Genomic DNA, 16,645 nt, shown 5'->3' with positions numbered 1-16,645 from the left:
ATTGTAAGAATGCACATTTGAAATTATGAGAAATTACATCATCAAATCCCATAATATTCAACAATGTTAACAAACATTTTTTCCACAAGTTTGCGATATTTTGTAGACAAAAGATGAATCAACAATCAAGAAAATGGCCAGTAGACTCTGTGTTGCAGCAACATTTAACACGGTAATGTAAAAAAAACCAAAAAGCTTAAACCCTGTTCCTGCTATCAGCCTCCACTTACAGAATCAGTTCAGCTCATGTTTAGAACTTTTGCAGCTTCCGACTCCTTAAAATAAATCAGTGACAGCGTGAACAGTTCAAACAAAAACACAGTTGAAGGATTTCCAAAGCCCTAAACAGTTCAAAATGTCCACAAAACAGAGAAAAGCATTCTTATCCTGAGTGTCATTTTGTGATATGAAACAGAGAAAGTGTCCAGATTTCTCATTTGAGGACCTGAAGCTAGGATTTTGTTTCCATTTTTGCACAATAAATCAATAAAAAATAGGACTATTACAGACTAGTTTTCTGTTAGTCAGCATATAGTTTAATAAAAACATAATTTAAGCTCTTATTTGCTTGATTCTGCCCAGCTCCTGTACCAAATCTAGCATACAGTTGGCATCAGCTCTCCAAACTGGATGTCTGTCACTGTAGACATGATTGTTTCTTTTATAAATTCTTGCACAACTTGTAAAACATTTCCCCCATTTCTCCTGGTGTCCCAAGTGTAGTTACAATAACCGGTACTCTTGTTTTTCAGACACATTATTGACATTTCTAGTGTTGGTTGGCTCCTCTGTGAGTCCCTGCCACCTGCTGTGACACATAACTCTCTTCCAGCTTTAACTCCAGCTTTAAAGTGGAAGTAGGTAGAATTCTGGAAAAGGCAAAAAGAAAAATACCAAAACTAGCCTCTCTGCTCAAAGCCCCTCCCACCAAATGAGCACCCACTACAATCATGCAAAATCAGTCAAGCTAAAGGTCAGCATTCATGTGTGGCTTCATTTCAAACCCAGCTCAAGGTGGAAGTCCTCCATCTAACCCATTATCCCACTACATTTTGAGTTCTCTGTTTACTCTGTTGCTTTTTTTGAAAAAAAAAACTGTTTCTACCGTTTTGGGAGAAAAGACCCATGATTTTGTAGATGTTCTAAAGTCTAAGTAAAGCCAGGAGGAGAAGCAGAAGTCAAGTTCTAACTCTAATGCACTCTAATTAACTCTAATTACAATTTTTCTAAAAGGTTAGTATGAAATTCTTGCTTTAAAAAGGGAGAAAACTGCCTACTCTATCTTTAAACCACATAACACCCATATATTGGTGCATACATTAAAGCCTGGATCGTACTCCCTTGTGGATGCACACAGACAGCTATGGACACCACAAACAGGAAGTTGTCAGAACTTTGTAGTCCACTTAAAGGACTCCTTCCACACATGTGCAGTATATTTGTAACTACATATTCAGTATTCTAACCAGTGTTATTTTCACATGCACATATACACAGGGCTCCTTTGGGGTCTGAGTGACATATTTTATCATTACCAACCTTTCTGCAGACATTCAGCCTATTTGTGGCTGTACGTTGACAACACTACGAAGACAATAATATGGATGTTTGCACAGAATACGTAGATGCTGATCTCATGTACATGTATGAGTTCTCCAAACAGGCTAGAAAGACGTACAACACCAACCACTACATGTCTGCAGGGTTTATAGTTGTTTGCGTGCGTCCACTAGTGAGTATAGTCAAGGCTTAATGTTTTTATTGTTGTTCATATGTAGAAGCAGCAGTGTGTCATAGAGCATTTCTTCTAAACCTGAGAGCAGGATCTTCCTGTGGTTCAGCTTTGAGGAACTTCAACATAACATATGATGCAAGAGTAGCTATGAATTTGATATAATGTGATTAATACAGTACAAGATGTTCAAAGGACTAAAAAGGCTAAAAATAGTCATTTTCACCATTATATAAAAACGGAATTTGCACAACAGTTTTGGGTTGCAGTGTTCATGCTATCGTCACAGTTTCTGCTTCTGACAGACATCACACCTCAGAAACTTCAAACAAGAAATGTTCACCTCTGTTAGACTGTCAGCCTTGCTCTTAGCCCAACAAATTACACCAACATTTAAAGTGCACATGCTCTTCACATGTGTCCAGAGTCCCATCTGTCAGAGGTTGTGATGCATCTTAATTGAGTGGACCAGCCCCTGTGAAAATGAGTTCGTCTCCAGGTTCTTTCTCTTGAGCTTTGGCCTTAAAGGGAGACGGTGGCAGGGGAGTGGAAGTCTGAAGGAAGAGTGATAATGAACTGACTTGAGGCCTAGTTTCTATTTTGGTTGGAAATTGGTTTGTCTAAATGGGGTGAGTCAGAGAAACTGCACGATGAAGACAGATGGAAGCACAGTGTGAGAAAGAGGAAGAGAATTCTGTATCTGTTTGCTTTTTCAACTTTTCCATCGAAGAATAAATTAAAGGTCAAAAAGAGACAAGGCTGCATGTTGCCGGTAATTTGGCACCGGACACGAAATGCTTGAGAGGGACTGGTAAGGGGCCTCCTGGGGATGGAACAAATCTTTTAAAAAGCTGAACTCATAAAGTAGAGGTACCCTGTGGACGACAGGCTGGAAAATGTGCAGTCGGATGTGTTCATAAGCTGCTTTTTGTGTTTGACCAAAAATGCTTCAAAGACAGTTTAACAGTTCTCAATCAATCAATCAAACTTTATTTATATAGCTCTTTTCATACAAACAGAGTTGCAACACAAAGTGCTTCACAGATTAAAAACAATCCCGCTCCACCCACTCCACCCGCTAACCCGTCTTCCCCAAACCCAAAGATATAACACAAAAACACAGTCACACTATAACCAGACCCACCCCCCCTCTCCCCCTCAACCATACACTAATGCAATGAATATTAAAATATAATATAAGGCTGGGCACAGATGAACCAGAAGAAGAAACGCACCCAAGGAGCCGTCTGCACCGAGAGCAGCAGGTCGCCCATGGCAACCAGGGCTCCAACACAGGACACCGAGAGGAGGAGCGGGAGTGACCCCCAAACCTCCACCAAGAACCCACAGCACAGCACCCTGACAGCCACAGGCGAGCCACGCTCCCGATGCAGAGAGCTCCCTCAGAGGAGCTCAATACATGCAGCATATTTAGAGTCATTTTTTAAAATTTATTAGAGCAACACTGACATTAACATTTATCACCAACTTGTACTGTCTTTTACATTCCAGTTACAATTTTTCTAGAGGGCAAATACAAACCAAACTACCTGGCATAGTATTCAACAAGATATGTAACTATTTTAAAGAAATGTGTCTAAGTTTCTCAATACTCATGTATCAATTTGGAAAAAAAAATTCAACATACTGTCGTCTGCACAGTAAAAATGACTTCCCACTTTGTTATTGACATGGAATCCAACATCTGTCTGTTGCTTGTTTAATGCCTTTCATCCAGATTATATAGCACAACAACTCTTGAACTGATTTTAACCAGGGATGTCAGATAGTATCGACCCACCAACATTATCGGCCCAATATTGGCATTAACGTGTAATACTGGTCAATATTATTATCGGTTTTTTGCCCATCATGAAAACTGATAAAGTAACGCCTGGATTTCGCTGGCATTTACTGGCGCCCAAATGATGACATCATCAAATTGCGTCATGAAGTGAGTAAACAAGTGTGGCTGCAGCAACAAGGTAGGCTGAATCCCAAACCACCCCCTACACACTATCTCTACACACTACCCCTCCTCCATATTAAGGGCCGTCCCAAACCACGTAGTGCGGAGGGGGAGTGGACTGTTCAGCCCTTAAATAGCGAGTCTGCATCGATGCTCACTCTGGACAACTTTTTCAGTAAGTGCAATGTCGAAATGGAGGAGGAAACAACATATCGATGTAAGTTCCACATGCGTCCATTATTTCTCCCACGCCTTTTTCACACTGACAGAACATCACAAAAAGAGTGGTGAAAAAAGATAAAACAAAAGAAACAAATCTTCTTCTCTACTGACGTTTGATTTAATTGTGCACCCCCTGACACCTTAAAATTTGAACACAACTGACAGAATTCATTCATTCATTTGTTGGTTATGAAATGCCAGGTAATAGGATTGGAAAACGTGTGAGTGAAAAAAAGTGGGATGCTTTCGTCTTCTGGAAGCAGGAGCGATCCTTGTTAGTTGCAACCTGTGCCACAGCGCTACAGCCATGCACAGTAGGCGTCTTTGTGTTACCATGGCGATGACGTCTTCCGTTTTCCGGCGAGGCGACAGGGCGTCCTATTCCTGACGATCGTATTTATACCCTCCCCCTTCAATAATAGGTGCCCTCCACAGCTGCGAGTGTGACTTCTTTTGGAGTGACACTCGGTAGTGTAGGGGGAGTGTGTAGGGGGCGGTTTGGGATTCAGCCGTACTGTGCCTGACTAACAATATGGCTGTGTTTGGAGTTATGAATTAGTTAATTAGCCTACATATATCGATATCAGTATCAGTTGATATTGGAATTGGAAATTTAAAGTTGAGCAATATCAGCATATCGGTTATTGGCAAAAAAGCCAATTTTGGACATCCTTAATTTTATCGACATTTGTTGTTGACATTTGTGACTCCCTGATAATTCATTTGAGTCACTGTGACAAAGAGTCACCACGACGTTAAAATGTGTGGTTTGAAGTGAACCATTAGAGTGATTTCAGTAAAGTTTGATTCCAATAATCACGTACCGCTTCATCGGCCCATCATCATGTTGAAATTTAGATTTTTCCACTTCTTCAACTAAATACTTCCTGCCAAACTTGTGAATTTCTATCCTAAAAAACACTCTGGCTTGTTTCTATGTCTTTAAACAAATTACAATTATCTTGGACTTTGCAAAGTTGAGCATGCAGTAATGATTCCTCTGTAAAATAGTGTCAAGGGGAGTTGTTTTAGTGAAGCTTGCTTGGAAAAGGATGTACCTGTTAGACAGCAAATGTAAACATATTAACTGTGTGTCTTTGCAACCATTCACCCAAAGGAATAAAGAGCCTGATCCATATCTTTGTGTGGCGCTGGCTCTTTTACATTCATTGATGATGTGACTGCTGACAAAAGCAGCAAGATGAATTCTAAAGTGTTTTGGGCAATATTATCTGCTCGCATTCAGCCTCAATGCTTCAGAACTCACAGGACGGTGCTTCACAGTGCAGATGGACAATGAGCTGAAGCAAACTGCAAAAGCAACCAAAGAGATTTTTAAGGCAAAGAAGTGGAATGTTCTGCAATGGCCAAGTCAGTCACCTGACCTGAATCCAACTGAGCACACATTTCACTTGCTGAAGACAAAACGGAAGGGAAAATGGCAACAATAACAAGCAGGAAGTGAAGATAGCAGCAGTAGAGGCCTTTCAGAGCATCACCAGGGACCAAACCCAGCGCCTGGTGACGTCTATGGGTTCCAGACTTCAGGCTGTCACTGACTGGGAAGGATTCACTACGAAATATTAAAAGTGACTATTTAATTTGTCCACTTACTTTTGGTCTGCTGAAAAGATGGAAGGCACATATAAAATCTGTTGTAATTCCTACACCGTTCCCCTGATTTGGATCTAAATACCCTCAAATTAAAGCTGAAAATCTGCACTTTTAGCACATCCTGATTATTTAATTTCAAATCCATTGTTGGTCACAGCTTAAGGCACGTTATTCTGAAGAAGCAGTCAGATTTAAACATCAACTGTACTGGATGCCTGGTCTCTGTTGGCATATGAGCAGCCCCAAACCAACATTACGTAACACAACACATTGAATAATGATGGGTTTCAGAGCTCGGCAGTGATGTTGCTGGTTCTCTCTGAGAGGGCATTTAGTCTTCTTATATTTGAAACCTTGATGTGAACATTTAAATTGTGGAGCCAGACAACTTTTTTTTTTTATCTTCAAGGCAGACTTTTAAAGCTTGCAGGTCATCAGCATGTCGCTCATTCAGGTGGAGTGAAAAGTATTCTGTCTTCTGCACTATAAAGACCATTTTAAAAGATGGCAGCTGAAGTATTAATATGCAGTAAAAAAAATGAAATGATGCTTGATGATGTATCTGTATGGAAATTCATTACTTGTGGCTGTTTTTGTTACAAAAGAGAAGACTTGAATTTTAAGTGCTGGGGAAAAAAAGCAGTGCAGCAAAACTGAATAGTTGGAGGAGTCTTTGAGGTTTCTGGAAATCTATTTTAAAAGAGCAAAAAATGGTGTCAAACAGCCTGCGGTGCTGATCAAAGTTTGGCTCGTATTTATGCTTCAGAAACACTGATTTTAAATCTGTAACTCAAATGTAGTTTTAAGCTTAAGTCTCACTTTTAAAAAACTATGATTACATGAGAGCTACTCCCACTGTGTCTGAATCTAAATCTGTCTTTTTCAGAGCAGGTGAATGTGTTTATTCGCCGCTCTGTCGAGGCTTTCAGCCACAGCAGATGACAGCAGACGTTGTCGGCGCTGCCAAGGCCCCCTCAAAGTGGGCCAAATGAAAAAATAGAGGGAGCAATCAGTGTGGTCCCATGATTCCTTGTGAGCTGTGACGAAATGACAAGCCGAGCCAGTTTCACCTCTCTCACAAACACTCATTTTCACACCATCTTTGCATGTCCTTGCTGGCTCAAAATACAGAATCTAATTATTCCTGTTAACCACCAGGCGCTGGAGCTGACTCACTGTAGAGAGCCGTACTGTACATATGGACACACACACACACACATGGAGACACACATGTACATGCTACTGACCCTCCCCGTACTGTAACACACACATGCGCACACTTACTCATACAAGTGCTCTCCAAACGGCACACTCTCACTTCAGCTTTTCACAGGATGTTATGAAACCGGCACTGTTGCTGAAACTTAGTGAAGGTCGCTGGGAGTCCTCTCTCTCACCCACACACACACACACACACACACACACACACACACTTCACCTGGCACTCACTCTCACACATTCTCGTGCAGAGAGCTGAAGCTCGGCTCAGTCCTTGTCCTCTCTCTGCTCGTGTGAGGAGCCTCCCGGTGATCGGACTGTCGCCTGAAGCGAAGAGGCCGAGCCGGCGTTGATTCAGTTTTACAGCCCAGTCACCCTATCTGAGGCTCTGATTAGGCAGTCGAGGGAGAGAAGAAGAAGAGGAGGAGGAATAGTGATGGCTATGACCGACATTGCAGAGGATGACCTGGATGAGATGATGCGTGAGGAAGCGGAGGATGTCTTCTACGAGGACGGTAGGGTTGCCAAGAGTCAGTAGTGAAGTGCCGGGAGCGGGCGTGGGTTTACAGGTGGGCAGCAGGGCAGAGAAAGCTGCTCCAGGATTGGTCAGACCGGCTGGGTTGTGACTTTTTGGTTGAGGAAAGGGTAAAAGTGATGCCTGAAGGGGGGCCCAGAGGGATCTCCTCAGCTGTGTAGGTGGGGTTGTCTGCTTCATGCCTGAGTACACTCTGATGCTCTGACACAGATGCTAAAAAAAAATCACAGGATATTCATTTATTTTTCTGTTTGTCTTTGGAACAAAAGCGATTTTAAGACTATAGTGGAAATCGTATCACGAGTAACACATGCAGTGATTAGAATAATTAGTCAGTGTGATGTTTCCTTCATGCCTCATTTCGTCTTCAGTTCCCCTTCCTGCAGGAGCAGCTCTCTGCAGAGTTTGTCTATCGATTTTTTAACTTTTGCCCTTTTTAGAAAGCTGCGAGGAGGTGTGCCCTATGCCGTGTGGGCGTTCTTGTGTAACCGGCAGATGTTTTTAACCAAGCATGATGTGCCACAAGAAAATCTTTGCAGCGTGTACTTTGTGTGAGTATTTGTTATTCTAAAACCAGCTGTAATCATAACCTGTGGTCAGCTGGATACTGGGAAAGTGAGGAGCCGGAGAATTACAGGAGGCCCCGACTGATTTTTTTATTCATGAGTGGAAGAGAAATGGGAAAATGCTGTCAGATTGTTTAGTGGAGTGGAGGTTGTTTATTTCATGTAGCCACATTAAAACGATTATCTGACCAGGACTGACTGCGAAAATGATGCTATATTTATCCATTCAGCACTTGGTGTTGTTAACTTATTATACCTTTATGGCTAAATCGCCCTCAACTTAAAGAAAAATGGAAATATGTCTATTTCGGCCCACTTTAAACCAAGAAAAAAGCTATATTGTGCAAATGACTGAGCTTAAGAGGCTCTCATAAGCACATTTTGTTATATTTAACAAGCTCAATTAGCCTTCCACAGTCTTTATGCTAAGCTAAGCTAAGCTAATTAGTCGCCTGTAGTATCGATTTTCTCACGTTGCTCTTGGCACAAAGCAAATAAACGCATTTCTCAGAACTGTCCTTATTGTGACAAAGCTGCTCACCTCCCTCCCACTGAAACACACGTACACATCAGTGACAAAATGGTCGATTACACTCATTTTGAACCAATTTCACAGGTTCTCCTGAGTGTGAAATTCACAGATACTCTCCTCGAGACACACACGCACACTGACAATCGAAGCTTTACGAGTCCTGTGCCATGTTTAATCTCTCAAACTGTTCCCAAAAGCAGCTTAATTGCACTGTTCACACTAACACCAGGCTATAAATACATCTATAAATGTATTTATTTGAGGTCCAGACAGGCTCGCAGTGCTATGCAGCAGCTCTTTGGATGTCGAGTGGACAATGAGGACAAGGATACTCCCAGATATTGCATCATTTGGTGTGTAATGTATGTTAATGCTGCCGCTGACCCAGTTCTGACTGATATTCGCTGATGGTAACGTGACGTTCCCTTTGAACCACTCAGCCAGGAGCTACGCTGCCAGATGACTCTCTGCAGCAAACCAGCCAATCAGTGCGCTCAGATTCATGTAGAATTTTGGCCAGCAGGCACAGTGTGTTTATTCATAGACGCAGCTGAAGGTTGCAGAATATGGATCGCTTATATTTTGTGTTCTAATTAGCTCTTTGGATTAGTGATGGAAATTATTCCCTGTGTTTTGTCTTGAATATTCAAGCGTCTCATTCTTGGTGGTGCCGAATGCTAATTTGCCACCACTGGCCTATTTTCTTTCTAAATCATTAGTTTCATCATTAGTGGTGTGTTTGCAAATCTTTACTGCACAAAAAAGCTTTGAGTTATGTCTTGAAAAGGCTCAGAGTGAAGCAGGAGATGTGTGATTTTGCAAATGTCCTGTGCGAAGAATTTCAAGCTTTAAAAGCGCTACTGTCACGAGTTTTTAAAAAAAAAAGGCATGTAAGGAAAGCTCGCTGTAAGAATAGTAACAACGAGGGATGAACAAATGCTCATTTAAACTACTGACAGCTGATAAACCTGAACAATCACTGCTCGTTTATTGTCATTTGACTGTGGTGAAAGAAAAGTCTCCAGTTGTGAAATAGTCTATGTAGAAAGAATATAGTTTTCAATGTTGGGATAAAAGAGATTGTAAGAATGACAAGAATACAGCACAAAGCTCAGGTTGGGTTGTATGTGGCACAGTTAGCTCTGCTTGTTATGCTTCTGCTGCTGCGTTGAGCTGAATTATGACTAAAGGAGAACTACTTTTAGCCTGGCAGCAGAAATGTCAAAGTGCCGACAAACATTCCCTCTCCCTCCCTTTTATCCGCCTCTCCTCTTCACTCTGTGATTCCAGCTTCAGTCGTATGAATTAGGAAAGAGTCTCAGTTAACTTTGCTCTGTGGGAACAATGTGTTTCAGCTTCATACTGGCCTCAGTGATGCTCCATCACATTAACAGAAACATGGAAGTGGCTCACAGTGAAACTTTCACAGTAAATGTGGAGCACATGTTGACTGGGTGCATGAACACATTTCACCACAGTCAGAAAGTAGAAAAACTGTATTCTCTCACTGTTGAGGTAACCTGCTGTCAGACCTCTAAGTCGCTGCCCACATCTCCTATTTGTTCAGCAAATTACACAGATACATCTGGGAGCAGTTTTTTGCTGCTTTTAGAAGCAGAGGCAGGTATCTCAGAACCTCCACACATGAAACCAAAATCTCTGTTTCTGACTCAATAGCAGCTGAAGTAGGTGAGAGAATGTGCTTGTTTGCCTTTGTAATTGTTACTGAACTGACCCTTCAGGAGCATGGATCGATATTTTAGATATTCAGGTGACTGAGATCATATCTGCTAAAGATGAAAACGCTGGATTGATGGTGTTTTTGTTCTGTGAGCATCTGAGAAAGCATACAGCGGTTTTTGAAGTAGGTTCAGAAACTTGTTGTTACTGAGATTCAGAAGAGGTTTTTACGTGCAAGTTGCATTTAATGTGTCGCAGTATTTAGTATTAAACCAAATACGACTGTCACACATGCAACTCATGCCTCATAATGATGTAAACAAAGCATCAGCTCGCTCCGATTACCCATGAGCCCTTGCAAATTCACCTCTGTACGAACCCTCACGACTCACAGAAACTACAGTTAACTCCTTAAGTGGCTTTACATGAACCCAGCTACACATTATTCCCTTGTTGTCTCATTTCTACCACACACACGCACAATCTCCTTTTCTGAAACATTTCTTTGAAGAAACACAAACACAACTCCACCAAATCAAACGAAACAACGCGAGTAAAAGTGCACAGGAGCTCTACTGAGACCGAAATGCACACAATGCCTTCTTTAGTTCCCTCTTCTTTCTCCTCATGAGTAATTCAGAGAGTCTGATTTTGGTCGTGTGCAAAAAGCAAAGTACAAGAGAGTGCTGTGTCCCTGAGGGGAGCTGCAGTAGAAGGGTTTTAATGACTGTAAGAAAAAAACACAGAGTTGATCATGAGATCGATGATGCCGTGGCTGGAATGACTTCTGGGTGTTTGGTATCTAAATAAAACCGTGTTTGACTTACTGGGTCAGGTCAGAAAGCATGAAGAGGCGCTTTCAGTCTCAACCAGGGGTCAGAACAGCGCTCGGCCTTGTAGCCTCTTGATCGCCTCTTGAAGCTAAAGTTCACAGAACCCAAAAGGGAAATAACTTTTCCTCGGGAATGTCACTCTTGAGAGGGTTTTGCAATTTCCTTCTGTCCCACTGAACTACATCGCTGTCATCTACTCCAGTTTGTTGTGCTGCTTTTGGAAAAATCAGGAATGTTTTGTATTGTTCCTCTTTCTTGTGCAATAGGATGCATTTCCACTCCTCCCCTGGCTGCCAATTACATGACAAAACCACTAATTGCTGGGCTCAGTGGCTATTGTTTGTTTGTTTGTTTTCCTTTGTGCAATTTCTGAAAACTCCCTGGAGCACAATGGGGCGTCTATTGCTCTGATTTTCCGGTAGTTTTCCCCATTCAGGCATCATTCCTTTGCAGATTTTGGCCAAGATGAGGTTGGGAAGTGCAATTAAAGAAACCCTAAGGCGGCAGGCTGGTTGGAAGTGTGTGAGGCGATGCAACACCTGAACGAGGTCACACCTTTGATGTGTCTTTAAGACTTTGCTCCACACTTTGCCAGAGGGCTTTCCTTTAATGCAAACCAACATCTGAGATTTACGGAATGAGCAAATCAATCAAGAGTAGGTTTGGGGCGTGACACAGCATGCAGGCGTCTTCTTGAAGGAGGCATGTCACCAACAGAAAAATTTAGGACTCATTTCCACAGTGGAACAAGTGGCAGCAGCAGACGGGCAGCATTCCTTTGGTAAACAGTAAGGCTGCAACAGAGCCACTTTTATCAACTTTATGCTACACACTTTACAACGTTATGTTGCAAGGACTTTACTTTTTCAACAGTTATGTGAAAAATTTGAGGAATTTTGTGTTTTGCAATAGCATCGGCTGAAAACATCCCATTATAACGCAAGCTCAGAGGAGATCTGTTTCACTTTTACTGTACGAGTTTTCAGGTCCCTGCTCAGAGGGTGAAACAAGGGATGCTCCCCCACCACAGAGACGCTTACACAACGCATTAGCATGATACACAGAGCTGGAGGAGAAGCCAGCAAGACTAGAAGCCAGGTCGGATTTCACAAATCCATTTCTCTCCCAGGCTCTTGTCTGTACTTGCCTTGTGTGGCAAAGGAAACTGTATCCTCCTCTGAGCCAACATGGTGCCTGCCAAAGCACTGGATCATAGTGGAAGGAGTCCCGCTCCACTGACTGGAAAGCAAGAGGAGGAAGATGGAGATTTTTCTGAACAAGCCACCATGTAGCAGCTCATTGTTTATGTTGTGATCACCCCCAGGGTCCTCACAGATGTATGAGAAGCTGTCAGGCAAAGACTCAAAAACTCAGGTTTAAACTTTTAGGGTTTCAGATGTGACAAAGCAAAGGAACCAATCCTGCAGGACTGGGCTTTCTGAATGTTTATTCTTCCGTAGTTTTTGTATTGAACATGTATGGCTGAATTACTTCAATATCACAATTTGCCAATGCGTCGCCCACAGTAGTTTAACACAGTTTGAGCAGAGTTTAGGCTAACTGGTGTGCTCAAACTGCAGCAAGTGGTGAAGGAGTGGAAGAGACACACTCCATAGATCTGCACATTCTTAGGAAGCAGAGTTACATTTAGCCGTTTTAATGTATGAAGGGTTTCTTTTCATGGGGAAGAAATATCTTTCAATATGTCAATTATACACAGACACAGAGATGAGTTTTTAGGGGTTTAATCAACAACCAAAGAAAGTTTTATATTCAACACGCTGAAAAGCTAACTTGCATTTCTTGCTATTTTGGGGGGGGGGATCTGTAGAATGATGCATTTTGGTGTTCATGCATGTCATTTAATTTAGGACATTTTCCACCAAAGTTTAAAGAGCAAATCCGAAGTTACAGGATAAAAAAAAACTGTTTCTTGCTAATTCTTCAATACAGCTATTTTGTGAGAAAACCGTTAACAATCGTATATCCTCGAGGACGACAGAGCACTACATTTTTGCTACTGTATTTCAGTGAATTAGTAATAGTAAGTAAATAAGCAGTTCAAATTCCACAATTTACTGAATTTTGCAGATGCAAAAATCCCAGTTGTGCCGCTCTGTAGCTGTCAGTGATGACGGAAAATGATGATGAATAGTACATGCCAGAGATATCAGTTGATTGCTCACTGCTGAGTCACCTGTTGAGTCCTTGAGTACTGAGAATAGTGAGTGAGTCATTCAGCAAAACTCTAGTTTTTAAGAACTTAGAAAGAACGTTTCAAACAGATTCATTCGTGAATATCTTGTGCAAACACCGTTTCTTATCTCTAGTCAACAATATCGACAAATGTCTTAATTAGAACCTGAATGATTTTGGATTTTTGGGGATTCTGATATCCATACATTTGTTAGTTATGTTGAAAAGAAAAATGATGGGATCAATGTTTAGTAACTTTTTAGCAATGTATTCAACAAACTAGTTAGCAATTTACTATGAAGAGTAAGCCTGACTCCGCACCACCATTTACTCTGCTACATGTGCTGCACAGTGCAAAGAACATTAGTGGCAAAAACCTCAATGAGGACATTGTTTTTAACTTATCCAAAGCATCTGAGTTTCTTCTGTAAAAGACAGTTTTTACATTGTTGCATACTGGAAAATATTTACACTGTTATCGATACATCTGTGACTTACAACAGGTTTGAAGTAGAACTTTGTTTTTCTGGGGAAATGAAGTAATGATTCCTGGTATTACAGTCCTTGCGTGGAAAACTGCTTATTAGGTTACAGGCCACAAAACAATTTTTCTCATTGAGTTCAAAGGAAACTTCTCCTTTTCTTTGTTCTCTGCCCTTCTTCATAATAACTTCAGGATCAAATAGGTCCTCTTGCACTGGGATTTAGCATATAATACTGTCTCATTATGAGGTATTTCCCTGGCAAACATGACTCACTTTGCTGGTACACTGCATCAACTGCAATTCAAATGGGTGCCACGATTACTGTATAGCGAAGCTTACAAAGCGCTCTCCCTGCAGCAAAGAAACAGTGGGGTCAGTCCGGCAGCGTGGTGGTCAGCTCAGGCAATAATTCGGTCGATGTTTATCGCTGTCTGTCAACTTGAGCTCAGATACAGTAGCTACACATTCCCCTCGCTGCCAATCAGAAACTGGTTTGTCAGGGGTTTGTTGTGCTGTTGGTGATAATGCGAGTCGCTGGAAATGCAGATCTGATATCAGAGCATGTGAGACAGGAGAGGCGGCGTGAGTATGAGGATGATTTAAACCAACCTGATCTACTTGCCCCATTATTAAACACACTTACACATGCACTGACCCGCTCCTGCTCAGTCCCAAACACACAAGCATTCACACTCTGGCAATCCACACACACTCACACATGCACATCTCCACTGTCTGCATACAGATGTCGTCTCTGTCCACACAGCACACTCACTAACACGGCAGTCCTGCAGCTTGTGCGTCATTGCCTCTGCGTTGGGAAAAGCGCTGACCTGAGGGGACCCACTGTAGCCGGCATATTACCGCTCTGCATCTCCCTCTTCCTGCTTCTGACAGTTGGCTCCACTGACCTACTTTAGCCAAAAGGCTCCAACTATTATTATTTTCTGCAGCTTTTTCTGCAGCAAGAGGAGCGGGAGAATAAAGGGCTCAAAAAAGCGAAGGAAAACCATATTTAGGTAAATTTTAATGCTGCAACATTCAGTAAGCCAGATGATGCAAGAATAGAAATGTTTCCTCCTTTCACACAGTGGGAAAAATGCCCCTCTCAAAACAAGAAAAAAACTTATTTCAAGGAACTTTTACCTTGAAATAAGGGGGGGAAAAAAATCTGACAAGAGATCAAGTGAAAATGGCTTGGTAAGATTTCTTGAAATAAGATATGATATTTAGAATACTGAGATCTTAAAAGTAGCTGGGAAAATTTATTTTAAGCTCTATTTTACAATTCTACAATTCTACAATTTCATTTAGCAGACGCTTTTGTCAAAAGCAACGTACAACACAAGCAAAAATTCAGACATAAGGAAAAACCTTTAGTAAGTGCTTAAAGTGCGATTGGTCAAAGGTGTTGCCATCAAGTTGCAGAAGAAGTGCCAACCACCCCCCACCCCCCCCTTTTTTGTTTTTGTTTTTTCAACTTTGTAGTGCCAGGACTGTCATGCTTAGGTGTCTTAAAATAACCCAGATATACTAAAAAAAATAGCTGTTTTTAACTCATGAATAGATTTTTGCTTTCATGTATCCTCCTAATTTGAGATGTTTTAACCCTCCTGTCGTCCTCATTTACGGGCGCCAAAAAATCCCCAAAAATCAGCAAAAAAAAAAATCCCCCAAATTTCTGAAAATTTGCAAAATGTTCAGGAATAAAATTCCAATAATTCCTTAAAAGTTTCCCTTAAAAGTTTTATTTTAAAAAATCCCCCAATTTTGGCAAGAAAATTCTTGTCATATTTTCAAAAAATGAATAAAAATCTTCCAAAAAAATTCCTAAAAATATCAAAAGTGATTACTTATATATCAGTAAAACTTCTGATATTTTCTTTAAGAACATTCACATAAAAATCAACCAAAACCCAGCAAATTTTGTTGACTTTTGGTTGATTTTTTTGTGAACGTTCTTAATTTATTTTGAGTTTTCTTGTAAAATACAACTCAAAACAAGATAATTTCAAGATTGTTTGACTTATTAAGATATTTAAGATGCGTTGTCTTAAAAGAAGTCCTTCCATCTTGCTAAAATGTCACTTGTTAAGTGAATTTATCTTAAATTGAGTGGGATGAGACATTTTGACTAAAGGTAAGACAAATAGACATGGTAAGATTTAGAGTTTTTGCAGAGAAGCAGACGTGTTTGAGCCTTAAGTGTAAACTCGTCTCGGTTTGTTGGTCACAGATGTTTACATGTGGCTGTGCTCTCAGATGGCAGTGTCACTGTAGAACTAGCCTTTCCTTTATGGTTCCCATGTGGTTACCATGACAGTCAGTGCTGTGGGCAACACTGGGCGTGCGAGGTTTACACTTAGTGGCTTGGAACCTCTCTCACAATGAGGTAACCCTGTTTAAAGCATGAAGCGTAGCAGACCACCCGTGACTCTGAACAGAGGGAGAACCTGCTGCAAGTTTGGAGATCAGCGGTTGCTTCTTGTTGAGCAGCTGCTCAGGAGAAAATGTAAATGAGAAAGTTTCTGAGTATGGGGTCATTTTGGTAGAATTAAATTTTTCTTGTAAACAACAAACAACAAAAATACCATTATCATATCACTGTGCAGTTTAGGAAGCAATACAGTAAACACACCTGCATGCAAGTATGGTATTAATGTGTGTTTCTTTAGAGTTCAAAATGTTAGAATGTGTCTTGGATTTAAATTCAGCACTTAACCCCTTGAAGCCTGTTGTTACGAATTCGCAACATACCACTTTCATTCAGACTGCAGGCGAGATAGCGTAATCATTCCCCCAATATTTGTGAATATTCAGTATGTACCTCAGAACCTTTTGCAAGCAAGCATGATGTTGATGGTCTACCAGATCCTTTAGCCCTGCATAAGCAGCTTTCCTCTTTAAATTTTTGGTACCAAGTCCAAATTTGTTTGCCAGTTGGTGAAGTTTTTCCAAATGTTGCATTGAAGGCATGCTGCACAGTGTTGGGTGACTGTGTGTCAGCATATTCCAAGACACAAAATGACTTCTCTTTGGGAGTGAACGGCATGGCTCAACCTG

The 16,645-nt window shown here is 41.2% G+C and overlaps 1 protein-coding gene across 2 annotated transcripts in view; it reads left to right on the top strand.

Annotated features, from left to right (window-relative positions):
- ripor2 (RHO family interacting cell polarization regulator 2) overlaps positions 1-16,645 on the top strand; it is an 87,123-nt gene that overhangs the window by 3,490 nt on the left and 66,988 nt on the right. The window contains exon 1 of one of the 2 annotated variants that reach the window (XM_022202320.2): positions 6,854-7,270. The exons of the other annotated variant lie outside the window; for it this stretch is intronic. Within the exon in view, the coding sequence (XP_022058012.2) occupies positions 7,192-7,270 (79 nt within the window). The 5' untranslated portion in view covers positions 6,854-7,191. Of the gene's footprint in view, positions 1-6,853; positions 7,271-16,645 lie in introns of those variants that run through there. 2 annotated transcript variants of the gene reach the window in all.

This window comes from Acanthochromis polyacanthus, chromosome 11 (assembly GCF_021347895.1).
Source record: "Acanthochromis polyacanthus isolate Apoly-LR-REF ecotype Palm Island chromosome 11, KAUST_Apoly_ChrSc, whole genome shotgun sequence".
NCBI lineage: Eukaryota > Metazoa > Chordata > Actinopteri > Pomacentridae > Acanthochromis > Acanthochromis polyacanthus.
Note: the sequence above shows the minus strand (reverse complement) of the source record. Positions and strands in the feature narration are given on the sequence as shown.